At 40.2% G+C, this 17,682-nt stretch overlaps 1 protein-coding gene across 3 annotated transcripts in view; it reads right to left on the reverse strand.

Moving 5' to 3' along the window:
- The window catches only part of Ikbkb (inhibitor of nuclear factor kappa B kinase subunit beta), a 59,294-nt gene that overhangs the window by 19,814 nt on the left and 21,798 nt on the right, over positions 1-17,682 (reverse strand). For all 3 annotated transcript variants that reach the window (XM_090353864.1, XM_090353863.1, XM_090353865.1), the window contains 3 exons: positions 11,056-11,144; positions 10,067-10,156; positions 4,254-4,378 (listed from right to left, as the gene is read on the reverse strand). In XM_090353864.1, coding sequence (XP_090209990.1) covers positions 4,254-4,378; positions 10,067-10,156; positions 11,056-11,144 — 304 coding nt within the window. The remainder of the gene's footprint in view (positions 1-4,253; positions 4,379-10,066; positions 10,157-11,055; positions 11,145-17,682) is intronic.

A 17,682-nucleotide genomic window follows, 5' to 3' on the forward strand; every position in this document is an offset into this window, starting at 1 on the left:
TCAATTAACTAGCAAAAAAGCTGGGCTGGAGGCATGGCCCAAGTGGTGAACACCAGTCATGGGCAAAAATGCCTCACAAAAGTGTTGAGGCCCTGAGTTTGAGACACAGTACTGGGAAAGGGGAAAAGAGAAAAAGTAGTGAGGAGCTCTAAGGCTTTTCTAACTTCAGTGAATGGTCTACTTAGACAACTGTGTCAGTGGGAAATTATAAAAAGGTATACTTTAGTTCTGAAATGGTTTTCAAAACAGTTTTATAATACAACTACAAAACCAAAAGTTCATTTTTCCTGCAATTAGTCACCACCTGCTACTTGAAATAAGAGTAAAATTTTCATAAGTAGGCTAAGGTTAATATTAATATTTCATGAACAAAAGTTCGTGAAAGTCTTTAGTTTCAGAGAAGTTCACCTCGCAATCAGACAATGCTGAGATTATAGGAAGAAGATTCTAGATGGGGGTGGCAGAACCGTTGGAGTAAATCTGTGAACAGTGTTTATTCTTCCAGGTCTAATGGATTTTTACTCTTTTTGTTATACATAATGGAAAAGTTCAACATTTGAATGGAAAAAATGCAATAATCCCTTGGCTAATTAAAACCACCAGAGAAATATGAATAATTTAAAGCTATTTCTTTGTTGATTCATTATAAACTATGAATGCAAGTCAATTATCGAGTTCTCCATATTCTAGAAGTCTCCATCCTCTACAGCCTATTAGGTTTTAATAGCAATGCCTGGTTTGTCATAACCACCACGGGAAGGTATGCTTTGCTGTGGTCCCAGGATTTTCAGGGTGGAGCCTACCATCACCTAAACCTTTCTTTAAGAACTGATTTCGATTTCAAAGATTACACTTTCTTCTTCTTTTTTTTTTTGGCCTTTTTAAATTAAAAGAAATTTATGGGGCAGGGAGCATGGCCTAATGGTAGTGTGCTCGCCTAGCATGCACGAAGCCCCTGGGTTCAAGTACCTGGAACCACATACATAGAAAAAGCCAGAAGCAGTGCTGTGGCTCAAGTGGCAGAGTGCTAGCCTTTAGCAAAAAAAAGTATCCAGAGAGTGCCCAGGCCCTGAGTTCAAGCTCCAGGACTGGCAAAAAGAAAAAAAGAAAAGAAAAAAAATTTATTTTTCTGGGTAGGTAAAAAATATAAACATACAATAGTTAAATATCTAAAGTATCTTCTAAACACAGATAGTTGCCATTATTTTCTCCTAAAAATAAAACAATTTTCCCAAGAAATTCTGTACTTGAGACTTTACTTTTTCTCATTTTTCAAATGTGACTTGATATCTAAATAAATCTCAAAGATGGCAACAGCCAGTGCTGGCAACAGTTTGGTGACAAGGACAGTAGGAAGCCAGAAGCTTGTTGTATTTATTCCACTTTTCTGACTAGCCTGCATAATAAACATCAAATTAAAATGTGCATAGTATTTGATTCGTTAATTCAATTCCTAAAAATGTACCCTAGGGAAATAACTGTTATGTGAAATGCTTTACCAACAAGAATATTATTTTCCTTGTTCTTTTAAGATGTAAAAACTGCAAAACATTCAAGCTTCCCATAATACAGCACAAATTAAATGAACTGTAGGACTCAGTGGGTACTAAAGAGATATTTTTAATAACATGAGAAAACATACTGCCTGTTCAATATTAATTTGAGAGCAGATAGGATCAAAATATGCACTATAATCTACCTTTTTTGTTTGTGTTTCTTTATCTGTTTCGTACTAGTTTTGGGGTTTGAACTCAGGGCCTGGGCACTGTCTCTGAGCCTTTATGTTCAAGGCTAGCATGCTACTTATTTTGAGCCAGAGCTCCTCTTCTAGCTTTTTGGTTATTAATTGGAGTTTCATGAACTCTCCTACCTGGGCTGGCTTCAAAGTACAATCCTCAGATCTCAGCCTTTTGAGTAGCGAGGACTACATATGTGAGCCACCAGTGCTCAGCACTACTTTTGTTAAAAAATAAAAAACACAGATACTGAAGGGTCAGAAAACACAAAATATATAGATAGTAGTTGTTTCTATATTATCTAATTATCATTGTTTTTAAACTTGTTTATATATTTTACAGAAGCACAGAAAAAAATTAGTCTTTGTTCTGGTTCAAGACAAGAACTGGAATTCAGAGCTACACACATGCTAGGCAGGCCTTCTACAACTTGAACTATGCTCCTGGTCAAAGGTTTTGTGTTACAGATGAACTGGTTCTGAGGAATAATTTCTCTCAGGGTGGACATGGCCACATGGTTCACATTATGTCACCACTGATGGATGAAAGGAGGACAACAGGCAATGAACTCATAAACAAATGTAGGACAGTCTAGTTGGGGGTAAATATCCTCTACAGCACACAGGGTCTGCCTGGTGGGAGGGTGCAGATGGTTGGGTGACTGATGGCAGACATTCTTTTCACTTTGTACTTTTTTTGGTGCCAATCCTAGGACTTAAACTCAGGACTTGGGCGTTTGATCTTTGGTGCTCAATGCTAGCACTCTACCATTTGAACTACAGTTCTACTATGACTTTATTCTTTTTTTGGTGATGGTGTGTGTGTGTGTGTGTGTGTGTGTGTGTGTGTGTGTGTGTGTGTGTTAACTGAAGATAAAGAGTTTCACAGACTTTGCTACCCATGGTGGTGGTGGTGGTGTGTGTGTGTGCGTGTGCGTGTGTGTGTGTGTGTTAACTGAAGATAAAGAGTTTCACAGACTTTGCTACCCATACGGGTTCTGAACTGGGATCCTTAGATCTCAGATTCCTGAGTAGCTAGGATTACAGTCAGGAGCCAGTGGCACTTGAGAAGATTTTTGTAACTAGCGAAGAGTAAGTTAAAGAATTTCAAAAAGTGGCCAGGAGTTTGGCCTAGTGGTTAAAGTGCTTGCCTAGCATGCATGAAGACCCAGGTTCGATTCCACATACATAGAAAAAAAGCCGGAAGTGGTGCTGAGGCTCAAGTGGTAGAGCTCTAGCCTTGAGAAAGTCCAAGGACAGTGCTCAGGCCCTGAGCCCAAGCCCAGGACTGGCAAAAAAAAAAAAAAAGAATTTCAAAAAGTTTAATTATACCCTTCAGGGATTTTTATTTAGGAATTTTAAAATTAAAAATTTTTATAGATTTGTATTTTAAGCCATTTCCTTTTGATTTAAAAGAGAAAGTTAGTTGGGAGCAGTGGCTCATGCCTGTAATGCTAGCTACTCAGAAGGCTGAGATCTGAGGATTGAGGTAAAGCCAGCCCAGGCACTAAAGTCCATGAGACTTTTATCTCCAATTAACCAGTAGAAAATGGGAAGTAGGGTTGTGGTTCCAGGGGTAGAGCTGTAGATTTGAGCTGAAGAGCTCAGGGATAATGCCCAGGCCAAGTTCAAGACCCATGAACAAAAAATAAATAAATAAATAAAAATAAGAGTTAGAAAGTACATTTGAGTCAAGGAGTGGTGTAGACCTGCAGTCCCTGCTACTCAGGAAGCTGAGGTAGAAGGATTGTTTCAACTTAATAGCTTGGAGTTAGTATTGGTGATACAGAGAAAACCTACTGTTAAAAAATTATATTCAAGTATGGTAAAAACTTGACAATAGTAAATATTTCTGTATTATCTGCCATGTGCACTTATCATTTTCTTTCTGCTTACTAATAGAGAATAAAATGTACAGAGGGACTCAATAGCCTATAATAATGTACTGTGTGTGTGATGAGGTAAAGCTGAACACCTATGGCTCATACCTGTAATCCTAACTATTCAAGAATCTGAAAATTGAGGATCATTGCTTAGAGCCAGCCAGGTGAGGAAAGTCCATGAGATTTTTTTTTGTTGGTCGTAGAACTTCAACTCTGGGCCTGGGTGCTGTCCCTGAGCTCCTCAGCTCAAGGCTACTGCCTTACCCTTGAGCCACTTTCATTTTCTAGAGGTTAGTTGGGGTAAGAGTCTTAGGTCCTTTTTTGCCCAGGCTGGCTTTGAACCTTAATCCTCAGATCTCAGCCTCTTAAGTAGCTAGGATTACAGGCATGAGCTACCGCGGCTGGCCTGTAATAATGTACTTCTATGTTATTACTGAAGAAAGGGCGATGAAATTCACAAAATATTATACTTAAAGATATTAACCTTTTTTTTGTTCAAGGTTTGTGGAACTGTCCACAGCTAGGTTGTAATAGCTTTCTTTCTGACTAAGAAGAGAGAGTTGTCAGGCAGCTAGGGTTACTTAATAAGGGGATGACAAAAAGACAAACAGGGCCAAGTCTGGGCTCTTACTTACCACTGCACCGGCTGCCAGTTGGGGAGAAAAGGCCTGAAACCTGTGATGCACTCGAAGGCCAAGGTGCCAAAGCTCCAATAATCAACTGTTACTGTGTACTTCTGCTGCTCCAGTAGCTCCGGGGCCTGTAACACACACACACACACACACCTATGCCAGGAGCACAGCTGAGGATGTGACCACTTGAGCAGGTCAGCTGCTGATCCTGGGTTTACCATACCTGCACACTCTAAGCAAGTCCTGATAGGCTAATCCTAAGGAATTGCTTTTCTTACTGTGCTCTAATTTCTCCCCTTTAAAAATGAGAGTGCACCCCTTTTACTACTGATTTCTACTAAAAGACAACAACAAAAAAAATGGTCTGTATGGTTGCTTCAGCCTTGAATCCAAACTATGTGGGAGGCAGGGATCAAGGTATTGCAGTTCGAGACAGCCTATAGTAAGAAAAAAAAATCACAAGATTCTATCTCAACCAATGGCTGGGCACAGTGGCATACATCTGTTATTTCAGCTACTGGGGAAGCACAACAGCAAGGTGCAGGGGCATGTGCTGTTGTTTCTAGTTACTTGGGTAAGTACAAGTAGGAGGCTCACAGATGAGCCAATCTTGGCATAAAACACGCCTCTACCTTGAAAATAACCAATGCAAATAGGAGCTTGAGACAGGTCAGGTGGTAGAGCACTTTCCAAGCAAGTGAGACCTCAAGTTCAATCCTTAGCACAGCACAGCCATCCTGAGGACCTAAGTTCTGTCCCTTAGCTTCTTTTGCTCAAGGCTAGCTAGCACTTTACCACTTGAGCCACTGTGCCACTTCTAGACTTTTCTGTTTATGTGGTACTGAGGAATTGAACATAGGGCTTCATGCATGCTAGGCAAGCACTCTACCACTAATCCACATTCCCAGCCCCCCAAAAAATAATTCTTTAAAAAGCTGTAGTTTCTCAAGAAGTTCAATAGCTGCCAATTCCTTCCAAAGTTTTGGAATATCTCTCCTATCATATTTAAAAGATAGCTTTCCCTACTTGTAGGGACTGACAATATATTTTACACAGACCTCAAGCTTTACTGACTTCTGTGTCAGGTGTTAAAAGTTTAAAAGATTTAATTTCATAAGTTCTTTTGCATTTTATTAGTTGAATTTTAAAAATGATATTTATAGACCATAAAAATACTTTTAGACATACCAAATGTAATTTTTTTTTTTTGCCAGTCATGGGGCTTGAACTGAGAGCCTGAGCACTGTCCTTGGACTTTTCTCAAGGCTAGTGCTCTACCATTTGAGTCACAGCACCACTTCCGGCTTTTTTCTATATATGTGGTACCAAGGAATCGAACCTGGGTCTTCCGGCCCCCCAAATGTAATTTTTAAGACTGTGAAAACATATACATATATGTATGTATGTATAGATCCTTTTGCTTTTTGAGTGTTGAAATCAGACTGTATATATTGCCTCAGTGGAACCATAATATGTTATCTGTTACAAATTGTTTGTAAGGAATATTTTTTAATTTGGGACTCTGAGGTGACAATATCAACTTAAAAAAGCTGAATGGGAGCCAGCATGGTGGCTCACACCTATAATCCTAGCTACTCAGGAGGCTGAGATCTGAGGATTGTGGTTCAAAGTCAGCCTAGGCAATTAAGTCCGTGAGAATCTTATCTCCAATTAACCACTAGAAAACTGGATGTGGCACTGTGGCTCAGGGGTAGGACAGTAGCCTTGAGCTGAAGAGCTCAGGGACAGAGCCCATGCCCAGAGTTCAAGCCCCATGACTGACCAAAAACAAAAAAAGCTGAATGGGGACTTGGAATGTGGCTTAGTGGTAGAGTGTTTGCCTACCATGCAGGAAAGGCCAGAAGTGGCACTATGACTTAAGTGATAGAGTGTTGGGGACCGACTGTGGAGTCAATGACCTTGGACCTGACCTTGGACCTACACAACTGTATACACAAGGAAGTAACTCTGATCAGGATAACTTTAAGCAAAGTCAATCAGTTCTTATCAGGATAACTTTAAGCAATGTTAATCCTTTCTCATTTATCCTATATGTGACTTGTTTACTATTTTGTATGAATGTAGCCTCTGGCAGTTCCCTAGTTTTAAGAAGAGTATTTAAGGTCGGAACTTAAACAGGACAGTCTTAGGCGGCAGTCTGGAGCTCACAGCCTTCTTGGATTGCTGACTTGGGCTGTAGTCCTCCCGAACTCCATCTGTTTGTCTCTCTTTTAATTTTTCCTAGTCCTTGCCCCTATTTCAGGAATCCCAATCTGCGAACCCTGGTTTGCTGCCGGCTGGCCCCGGCAATAGAGTACTAACCGTGAGCAAAAGAAGCTCGGGGACAATGCCAAGGCCCTGAGTTGACTGGCAAAAGAAAAAAAATCTGAATGGCTTCATATAAAATAGATTTGGGTGGGGTGGAGTCAGATTGACCTGCAAGTATGAGACCATCACTGTAGAGGTAGAATTCAGGCATTGACCTAATATTGTGGGCTTTAATCTTGGAAAATAGTTTACTACCTTCTTTACCCCTGTGGTATAAAGCATTACACATTTTTTGGTCAGTTTGAAGAATATATTTACTGTATTATTACTAAATATTTTATTTATACTAAGGGACAATTATTTAAGAACATTTTTCGTTTTGTTGTAACACTCCAGTGAGTTTCACAGAAAATGATATTAGTAATTGGCCAAGAAGAAGTAATACCTATGTTTGCAATAGCTATATTTGCTTTCCATTATTTATTGTATATACAGATATTAAGAAAGTATGTACTGGGGATAGGAATATGGCCTAGTGGTAGTAGAGAGCTTGCCTAGTATGTACCAAGACCCGATTCAATTCCTTGATATCACATACACAGAAAAAAAGCTGGAAGTGGCGCTGTATCTCAGGTGGTAGAGAACTAGCCTTGAGAAAGCCCAAGGACAGTGCTCAGGCCCTGAGTTCAAGCCCCAGAACTAGAAGAAAAAAAAGAATGTATGTATTATGTAAAATGCTTGATTACATATTTTTTAAAATTAAAGACTTGTAAACACCAAAAAAAAGTTGCATCTCAAATGTTTATTAAAATTTAATTAGATGCAGGGCCTGGTTATGGGTATTGTATAGAAATGTAAAGATAGAATTTGTACAAAAAGGAAAACTAATGCCAGACTATACAAACCAAATCATTTACACACATTTAATACTTTCAAATCTCTTGAACTAAGAAATGGGACAGGATATTTACAATCAGGGAGAGGAAAAAAACCAGATGAACAACTACCACCAAAGCAGAGAACTCAGGTGACATAGGAAGGTGAGGAAGCACAGGTGGGACCAACTGAGCTTAGAGGGCTCCTCACATGAGTAGTGAGACACATATCACAGAAAGGACTGTCCTGAGCAAGGTTCAGTGACGAGACTGTGCATGGTCTCAGTAGAAATATAACACTTACATGATCTTTAAGCTCATGCAGGTGAATGGCCTGACTTCGCATCCAGGTCAGAATAATTGCTGCTGAGCTGATAAGACTGCAGAGGGAACTCAGCAAAACCTACATACTCCTACATTGTGTGGGTACAACATCTAAATCATCTCCTGCATGACCATTTCACAGAACAGGAAATAAACTGCAGGAGGCCATTACTCTAGTTAGTAGGACAGGCAGGAAATAGAAATGCACATAAAAATACATCACATAACCTCCTTCTCATTTAAGCATAGGTAAGACACTACCTTAGCAGGGATTTTTTGAAAATTTTTATTTATTTTACTTTTTGCGTGAGTATTAGGGCTTGATCTTGGGCACTGGGCATAGTCCCTTAGCTCTTTTGCAAAGGTTAGCACTCTTATCACCAGCTCTACCTCCAGCTTTTTTTTTGGTAAACTGAAGATAAGAGTTGCTTTGACTTTTCCTGCCCAGGCTGCCTTTGAACCATGATCCTCAGATCCTTAGCCTCTTGTGTAGCTAGGATTACAGGAGTGAGTCACCAACACCTTGCTCCTTTTTTTAATTAAAATTTTTTTTTTTTTTTTTTGCCAGTCCTAGGGCTTGAACTTAGGGCCTGAGCACTGTCCTTGGGCTTCTCTACCACTTGAGACACAGCACTACTTCCAGCCTTTTCTATGTATGTGGTACTGAGGAATCTAACTTGGGGCTTTGTGCATGCTAGCCAAGCACTCTATCAGTAGGCAAAACTCCTGCTCCCCCCGGCCCCGACTCTTTTTAATAACAGACTCCATTATTCAACCATGAGTTTACTGGTTGCTCTTACCAGCAGGTAACATCTTGCTGAGTATTCCTTGATTCTAACCTTGCTCTACCTCCTTTGCCACTACCAGCACTGAAATGGGCCTACTGCAAAAGCCTCCTTTCCACATGCCACAAATCACTCCCGTTTAGTACAATTCATTCTGTATGCCAAAGCCTACTCCTGCAATGTAAAGCCCTTCAGTGCCATTTAAGGGTTTTTAAAATTCGGGCCAGGAGTTTGGCCTAGTGGTTAAAGTGCTTGCCTAGCATGCATGAAGACCCGGGTTCGATTCCTCAGTACCACATACATAGAAAAAAGCCAGAAGTGGTGCTGAGGCTCAAGTAGTAGAGCTCTAGCCTTGAGAAAGTCCAAGGACAGTGCTCAGGCCCTGAGTTCAAGCCCAGGACTGGCAAAAAAAAAAAGAGTTTTCAAAATTCAAATTTTATTGTCTTTAAGTAGTTGCACAAAGGAGTTAAAATACAAGATGACAGTTTATGAGTACAATGCATTTTGATCAATGTCACTACTCAAGAAGCTTTTAGAACACAGTCTACAATTGCTTTTGTTTGTGTGTACCATACTGGGGCTTGAACTCATGCTCTTGCTTATTAGCTTTTTCACTCAAGATTGGCACTCTAACAGTTGAGTCACACCTCTACTTCCAGCTTTTTGGGGTTTAACTGGACTTTTCTGAATCTTGATCCTCAGACTTCAGCCTATGAGGAACTAGGAATAACAGGTGTAAAGCACCAGCAACTGGCTATACTCTATAACTTTCAACCTATCTAAAGGTCCTTCCTCTCTCCCCACTTGCAACTCTTCTCTTCCTTCTTCTGGAGGCCCCAACAGCATCCTTTGGTCTCCTGAAGTGCTATTACCTTTGCCAGAATCTCTTCTCTCTCTTACCTCTGCCTCCCCCACTTCAGTCATCCCTTTCATCCACTCATTCTCCAGATCCCCAGTGTCGGTAGGCCCTCCTCACATAACTCCCTAGCATGCTTGCACTGCCCCTCTGCAGCACTCCAAAGAGTTATCATTCTAAAGTTATCTGTGTACCATGGTAATGCCTGCTTTCTTGTTAAGGCTCTAAACTGCTGATGAGCACGGTAAGTGTCACGTTTCCCAACACACTGCCAGCTCCAAGTACAGTGCCTGGTACACAGACTACTCTGGATCAATATTTCTAAATGACTCAGTGACTCACCCAGAACCCCAGTAATTGGACCAGATAATAATGTCTAGAACAGGGAAGGTCTGTGCAGAATAGTGTGAGTCTAGTTAAAAATCTTTCCTTTCCAGAAAAGTCCTGCTGCACAGAGAGCTTCTGGATCTGCCTTAAAGCCATATAAGCACAGTCCTTCTGACATCAGAGAAAATATTATGCTTTCCAGAGGACATCTATTGTCTGAAAATGCTGATTTGAATGGAGCAGGATTCCAAGCTCATAAAACGCATCTAGGAAATATCCAAGCTGGAAAGACTGAGATGTAGGTAGGCAAGGACAGAGAAAAGCCCCACAAACGCAGCTGTCAAGAAACTACAAAGCAAACACACAACCTTCCTTTCTTACCAGGTACTGTAGGGTTCCCACAAAGGATGTACAAAGACTGCCATGATCCAGTTCCTTGGCATATCCTAGGTCAATAATTTTGTGTATTAACTGAAAAAAAAGGAGGAGGAGAAATCTGAGGGTTATAAGAATACAAAAATAGTATAGGTTATCCTTCTACAAAGGGTAGCAGGTTTGAATGCCTAAGAACTATCACTACACAGAACAATGCCATTAATATGGTGGATTTAAGATGAGAAAATATATACTATTCTCCTCCCTTCACCTGCCACCAAACAGCAGGGAGGCTACAATTAATGTCAGACACTGGCCTTCAAGATGGCTTAACCTGGACTTCATAATTGTGAGAGACTAGGCCAAAGCCTGCTCAGAAAATATCTTCAGTTATAATCTTAGAGCTACAGTGCAGAACAGTGTGCCAGGAACAAAGGTGGCCCTGCCAGTCATGGGTTGGGCCTAGGATGCTGACAGAAGCTTAATAAGAAGAGATTAGCAACCTAGAAGATGAGTTGCTACATTCCACTCAACTGAGCTTGCTTATCACACACAAATGTACAAACAAGAGTAGGAAAAGATCACGGCATTCAGCCCCATAGGTTACTCCACATCTAAGTAGGGTGGCCAATGAGGAGTCATGAGAGCCCTTAGCAAATTGCAAGCTAAATCAGGTGAAGGTGGGAAATTGCCAGGTCCAAATATCTTATCTCAGCCATACCTACAACTAGCTTACACAGTTTCTACTTTAACATCAAAAATGAGGCTCTTAAAACAACTGAAAACCAAAGACTAGGTCGATCAACAAATATTATTTTCTTATTGAAGTCTTCCCATCGGTTAATTAACAATGCGATCTCCAGCAAGACTTGTTGAATTCTGTTTCAAATCAAAATGCATTCCCAGAGAATCACAGAATGACTCAAAGAAATGCAAAGCTACAGAGATGTGTTCTACTAGAGGCAATCCCAAGACTCGTGACCCCAGTCACTCACTCTTTGTTCTCCTTGCTGTAGAACAATGTTTTCTGGCTTTAGATCCCGGTGGATGATTCTGTTTTCATGAAGGTATCTAAGTGCAGAAGCTGAAGAAGTGCAAAGGGGAATCAATTTTTATTAAACCTAGAAAATGTTTCTCATCTTAGAACCTCCCACTCCATAAAAGATAAATTAAGAGTGTACCCCTGAAAAGTACTCTATGAGTGTTAGTGCATAAATCCATAGTGGAAGTAAGCAGATTTTAAACTAAGATTCTGAATTTTAAGCTAAATTCAGAATTTTAAACAAGATACTGGCTAATTTATGCAAAAAATTCAAAGGGGCTGGGGTATGGTGGTGGTAAAGCATTTGTCTAGTATCAATAAGGCCCTAGGTCTGATCCCCACCAACTCTTTCTTTCTCGCTTAGCTTTGCATCCATGAGGCCACTAAGTAACCCATAGGTACCCAAAGCCTGCAATTCCCAAGTTGCATTGCCCAGAACAGAAAACAGTATTTTAACTCAGAAATATAAAATTCTCAGGCTTTACCCCAGTATCACAGGTGATAATAAAATCTAGGAGATCCTCTCAAGGCTCTAAGCTCAAAAGTCTAAATCCTAGAGTGGGTAAAGGAGAAAAGATCTTTGGGTAATCTAGATCCCCATTAAGGTCAGAGCCAGATTCAAGGAAAAAGCACTGACAGTATACATATTATTTACTATATGTCCCTTTGAGCTCTTCAGATATCTACTCCTGGAGCCACAGCCTCACTTGATTGTTTCTCACAGTCTTTACTGCCCAGGCTGGCTTTGAGCTGCTAGCCTCAAATCTCAGCCTCCTGAATAGCTAGGATTACAGGCATGAGCCATCTCACCCGGCTTGCCCAGAAAAAGAAACTGACTGGTAAATAATTAAGTGAAAAGCTGCTGGCTCTCACTAGTAATAAAAAATGCAAATGAAAGCAACAACTGAATTCTTTTGTTCCAACCTCTTCAACTACTGTCGACTTTAAATGAGAAAGAGCACTCTTTTACCTTGCTAAATGGGGGTGCAGTTGGAGAAAGTAGCATGACAATATCTACTAAACTATAAAAAGTATATAAAGGTTGGATCCACTATTTTTTACCTTGTAAAACAACTAAAAACTGAAAGCATTATAACACAAATATAAGGATACTTAGTACATAAGATGGAGTAAAATAACTAGACAAATTATAGTTCAGCTACATTATAATAGACAACTCTTCATAATAATTTAGGCTTACAGTTTCTGACTCAGAAGGATGTAGGTGATTCTATGATATACTGCCAAATAAATGGTGTGACTATTTTTAAGGTGGTTTTTTTGGGGGGGAGGGGGCGTTGTTCATGCTAGAGATTGAACTCAGGGACTCAGGCATGCTGGGCAAGTACTCTACAAATTCAGCCATGGTTCTAGCCCTGATTGTGTCTTTTATTAAAAAGGTCCTGAGTTCAAAATCCAATACTATCAAAAACAAGAACAACAATAAACACATACACACACACACACACACACACACACACACGAAGAAACAAAAGCACCAAGAAATCTTTACTAACAAGTTGTCTTTGCCCCTCTCCAACAAATTCACATCCATATGCATACATACACATACCCACAAACAGAAGGCTATAACACACACAACAAACATACATATACAGTTCCTCTCCTGCCATTTGCTCATGCTTTCTCTTGTTCTTGGCAGGCCAGACTGAGAATCAGAGAAGGCAACCAGGAAAATGAGAGTCCTGCAGGTTTGGGGAGCCCTGTAGGTTTGGGGGCCAGTCCTCTACTCTTATCAGCAGGAACACTGAATGGGAAAGAAAAGCTGCCCATAGAAGCTAAGTGATCAGGTTTGTTACGGAAGACTTTCAGCTGGGTAATTCATAAAAATGCATGTGAAAGTCAAACCCAGAGAGCTAACAACAGAATTATATCTTGCTAGAGGAGTCCCAGCTCAGAAAATTTAAGTCACATTGCAAAAATCATCTAGTTCTATTTACTTATAAAAAAAATTGCTATGGCTGGGAGTTTGGCCTAGTGGTAGAGTGTTTGCTTAGTGGTAGAGTGTTTGCTTAGCATGCACGAAGACCTGGGTTTGATTCCTCGGTACCATATACATAGAAAAAAGACGGAAGAAATGCTGAGGCTCAAGTGGTAGAGCTCTAGCCTAGAGAAAGTCCAAGGATAGTGCTTGAGCCCTAAGCTCCAGCTAAGGACTGGGGGGAAAAAAATATACACACACACACACATATATTACTATTGTAAAGGGGATTACAGTGAAGTTAGTTACATAAGCAAAGAGTACATTTCTTTTTTGGACAATGTCATCCTCTACTCTTTAAACCCAGTCTTTGCCTGTATAGTTGTAACACTTCAAACTAGCTATTTACTTTATTTCATAAGCCACACAGTAATTAGATTATGTCTAGCTACTGCTCAAAGAAGCCGAAGACTTGTTGCTTCCATGTACACACAGAATTTCACTCTACCTTGTCCTCAGTTGTATTGTCTTCTAAAGACAAATGCTTATAAGCAGTACCATCACTAATGCTTTGCCAATATTTATCACAGACCCAGAGCAAAAGGAAAGAAAAATAGAAGAGAAAAAAGAACACATCTAGACTCTCCTAGCAGAGGATCACAGTAGTTTAAAAGCTAGGTACATCAGATCATATAGGATGAGACTAAATGAAAGGAACTCTAGGATATGGAAACAAGAGGTGTATCTTGTGTGACTGTTGTTCTTAATGTACTATATAATGTCTCTTCTCTTTTGTTGCCCTTTGGTTAATTTCATATTGTTACAGTATCTGACTTTGTTACCTGGTATATTGTACATAGTTTATTTAAATTTGGAAAGGGAGCCCTCCTTCCCCACCCCCTCCGTGGGAAACAAGATGATTGGGAGGAGGTGGGGGGAGGGAAATGGGGACAAAAACATGAGAAGGGGTATCAATGTGTGAGAAATAATGCACCTACTACTACCTGGTGAATGAAACTGTAACCCCTCTATATAGTACCCAACAATAAAAGAAATGAAAAAGAAAAAAAGAACCAAGCAGAGTAATAAAAGGAATAAAACTATACTCATACAACGTTTCACACAAGATGGCATTGCTAATAAATTTCTATTACTGGTTGGCAGGGAACAAGGCCATGGAATAATTTGAAATATTCTTCACCAGTGGTTCACAAAGAATGCATTTTACTTTGTTGACAAAGTGCTCAATGGTACTTGGATACAGCATGTGAACACATATATTTGTTTCAAAGTGGAATTTGGAAGTTGAAACTCATTATTTGAACTAGTACATGCGCTAAGACTAGGACAATGTCAAATAATGTGGAAGGCACAGGGGAGAATTCCCAAGAAGCTCTTGAGGAGCACGTTCTGAGAAGCACTTGTCTCTAGGACAGACTTCTAGAAAGGCTGAAAGGCAAGTTCCTAACCAAATCCATTGGTGCCTAATAAGAGCTGTTCATTGTTTTTTTTTTCTGTTTCTTTTTTTTGGTGGGTAATGGGGCTTGAACTCAACCTGTGCACTGTCCCTGAGCTCTTCAGTTCAAGGCTACTGCCCTACCCCTGGGCCTGGGTGTTGTCCCTGAGCTCTTCAGCTCAAGGCTACCACACTACCCTTGAGCCAAGCCTCACTTCCCATTTTCTAGAGGTTAATTGGATAAAAGAGTCCTTTAGTGCCTGGACTGGCTTTGAATCTTGATCCTCAGATGTCAGCCTCCTGAGTGTTTAGGATTACAGGCGTGAGCCACTACACCTGGCAAGAGCTGTTCATTTTTATATGGAAGCATTTGTAGGCAACAAATTTTAGTCTTTATTTTTGGGGTGGCCATTAATCCTCAAATAGTTCTGTCAACTCACTAAAGTTTGGAATTGGAGAATTACGATAGGCATAGTTATAGTTTCTTGCACTGAGTTGACTATAATGATGGAAACAGCAGAACTTCTCACAGTCAAGTCCTCCTAGAGACACATTAAGTTTATTTCTAATGTTCCAATCACAGAAACTTGCTGAAGGGTATGCTTGCTCTAAATAAACTTTTAGGCTGGAGTGTAGCTCAGTGGCAGACATTTGTCTAAACTGCTACGACCTATGCTGTCTCCAGCACAGATGCATAGATACACTATGCACAACATGTTCCAGGATGGATACTGCCCAGAGGGTTCATATGTAGAAGCTGCTGTGGGAAAATAACCACCACTAATATCCCTGTCAGGAACAGCACCCACAGCTACTTGGTTCTCCCCCAGCTTAGGAGATAGTCACAAATAGATACATGAAGAATGTGACAACCCGGTGGTCTTACCATGGAATGGAATTTCACAGCTAGTGTAATTTTCAGATGACAAACCTATGACAAGTTAGGGAACAGATGGGAGTAGCTAGGTTTCCATGCCAAGAAGTGTGGCAAGGACTGTGTCTATTAGTCTCTAGTTACCTAACCCTACACATATCTCAAGCATTCACTGAGCTAGTTCCTTTTAGAATATTTGTCTGATGCTAAATGAAAGGACCTCCAAGATATAGAAACAAAAGCCATATAATGCGTGACTGTTGTCCTTAATGTACTATGTTATCTCTCATCTTTTGCTGTACCTTGGTTATCTCATACTGTTACAGTATTTTACCTTGTTATTTGATATATTGTATATATGTTTATTTGGTTATTTGAAATAGGATAGGGAAGGGGGAAAACAAGATGAGGGGCAGGGGTGGGGGGAGGGAATGGGGACCAGAACATGAGAAAGGGTATCAATGTTTGTGAAGTAATGCATCTTCTATCTGATGAATATAATGTAACCCTTCTATTAATGACAATAAAAAATTATAATAAAAATATCTAACAATAAAAATATATTGTCTGAGATACAGTCTACCAAGAACAAATGGAACAAAATGGACCAAGACTTTAAACAGAGCTTTAAAAAAAATGAAAAGGTAAAAACAAATGGGTGGTCCAATTTACCATGGAATAAGAAAGCAACAGGATGTCTGTGCCCTCAAAATGGACTGCATGCCTACTACATACTAGCCAGTTTGTGTCATTGGACTTTCCAGGCAAAACAGACAGGAAGGCCAACTGGACATGTGGTGAAAGACTTAATTTAGCTCAAGGTTTAGTGCTATTACAGGCTTTGTGCCTGATCATCAAAGGCAGTGACACCTCATGTGAAGAAGAAAATGCAAAATCATTTCCTAAGGGACTGCTTACAAAAGGTTTTCTATTTGCTAAGGTAAGACCAAACGAATCCCCTGAGGGAATCACGGAGTGTTTGGGACACATCAAAAGCTGTGCCAAAGATAAATAAGCTGAAGGTCCCTGGAGAGGTACAAAAATGACACCCTGGAGAGGCTCAGCATAAGCAAAGATGATGGATGGAAAAGTGAGTTGAGTCCTGTGCATAGCAGGCTGACTAGAAGGCGCAGTACTACGAGGTGCAGAGGACTGGCTGTTACCTAGCCAAGGGGCAGGAAGATGGGTTATCGAAATGTAGACAAGGAGGCCACAAAGGCTGAAGAAGTTTGGAGAGTTTTGTATGTTTGTTCTTATTTATGTAGCTCAGCCACAATAAACATAATAAAATGTTGCTTCTGATAAAGGAAGAGAGAAGGATTCAACATTCAAGATTTAAATTCTGTTAACATTTAAGGAACAAACCTCAGCTTTCTAGGGCTCAGTGGAGACTTCTTTTCCCTTGGTGCTGATCCTGAGGCTTAAACTCAGCCTGGGCACTGTCCCTGCCCTTTGTGCTCAAAGCTAGTGCTCTACCACTTGAAGCATATCTCCCCTTCCAGTTTTTTGTGTTAGACCTGCCCCCATTGGCTTTGAACAGCAATCCTTGGATCACTGTCTCCAGAGTTAGGATTACAGGCATGAGCCACTGACTATGGGCCGGGGTAGAAACTGTTTTTTTTGTTTTTTTTTAATTGTGTAAGTCAGCTTTCTGTCATTAAAGCAAATACCTGACATAATAAACTTATAAACAGAAAAGGTTGTGTGTGTGTGTGTATGTGTGTGTGTGTGCACATGCGCACACACACACACATACACACACATGCATATATGTAGGACCTTGATTTTAGGGAAGTTGTGGTTTTTTTCCATATATTTTATTGTAATTAATAGAAGGGTTACACCAGATAGAGGGCGCATTACTTCACATACATTGATACCCTTTCTCATGTCTCTGTCCCCATTTCCCTTCCACCACCCCCGCCCCTCATCTTGTTTTCCCCCCTTCACTATCCGATTTCAAATAACCAAATACGCATATATACAATATATCAGATAACAAGGTGAAATTCTGTAACAATATGAGATAGTCAAGGGACATCAAAAGAGATGAGAGAGAACATAGTATATTAAGGACAACAATCACTCATTATATGGCTTTTGTTTCTATATCCTGGAGGTCCTTTCATTTAGCGTCATACTATATGGCCTTAGGTATCTTAGGTTTTGGGGAACTTGTGTTATTGTCTGACTTTTTCACTGGTACTTTATTACTTGAGCCATTCCTCCAGTCCAGCTTTTTGCTAGCTAAGCAGATAAAGAGTCACACAGGTTTCTTCTGCCTGTTTAGCTTTGAGCCACAATCCTT

This window comes from Megascapheus bottae, chromosome 20 (assembly GCF_031878675.1).
Source record: "Megascapheus bottae isolate mThoBot1 chromosome 20, mThoBot2.hap1, whole genome shotgun sequence".
Lineage (NCBI taxonomy): Eukaryota > Metazoa > Chordata > Mammalia > Rodentia > Geomyidae > Megascapheus > Megascapheus bottae.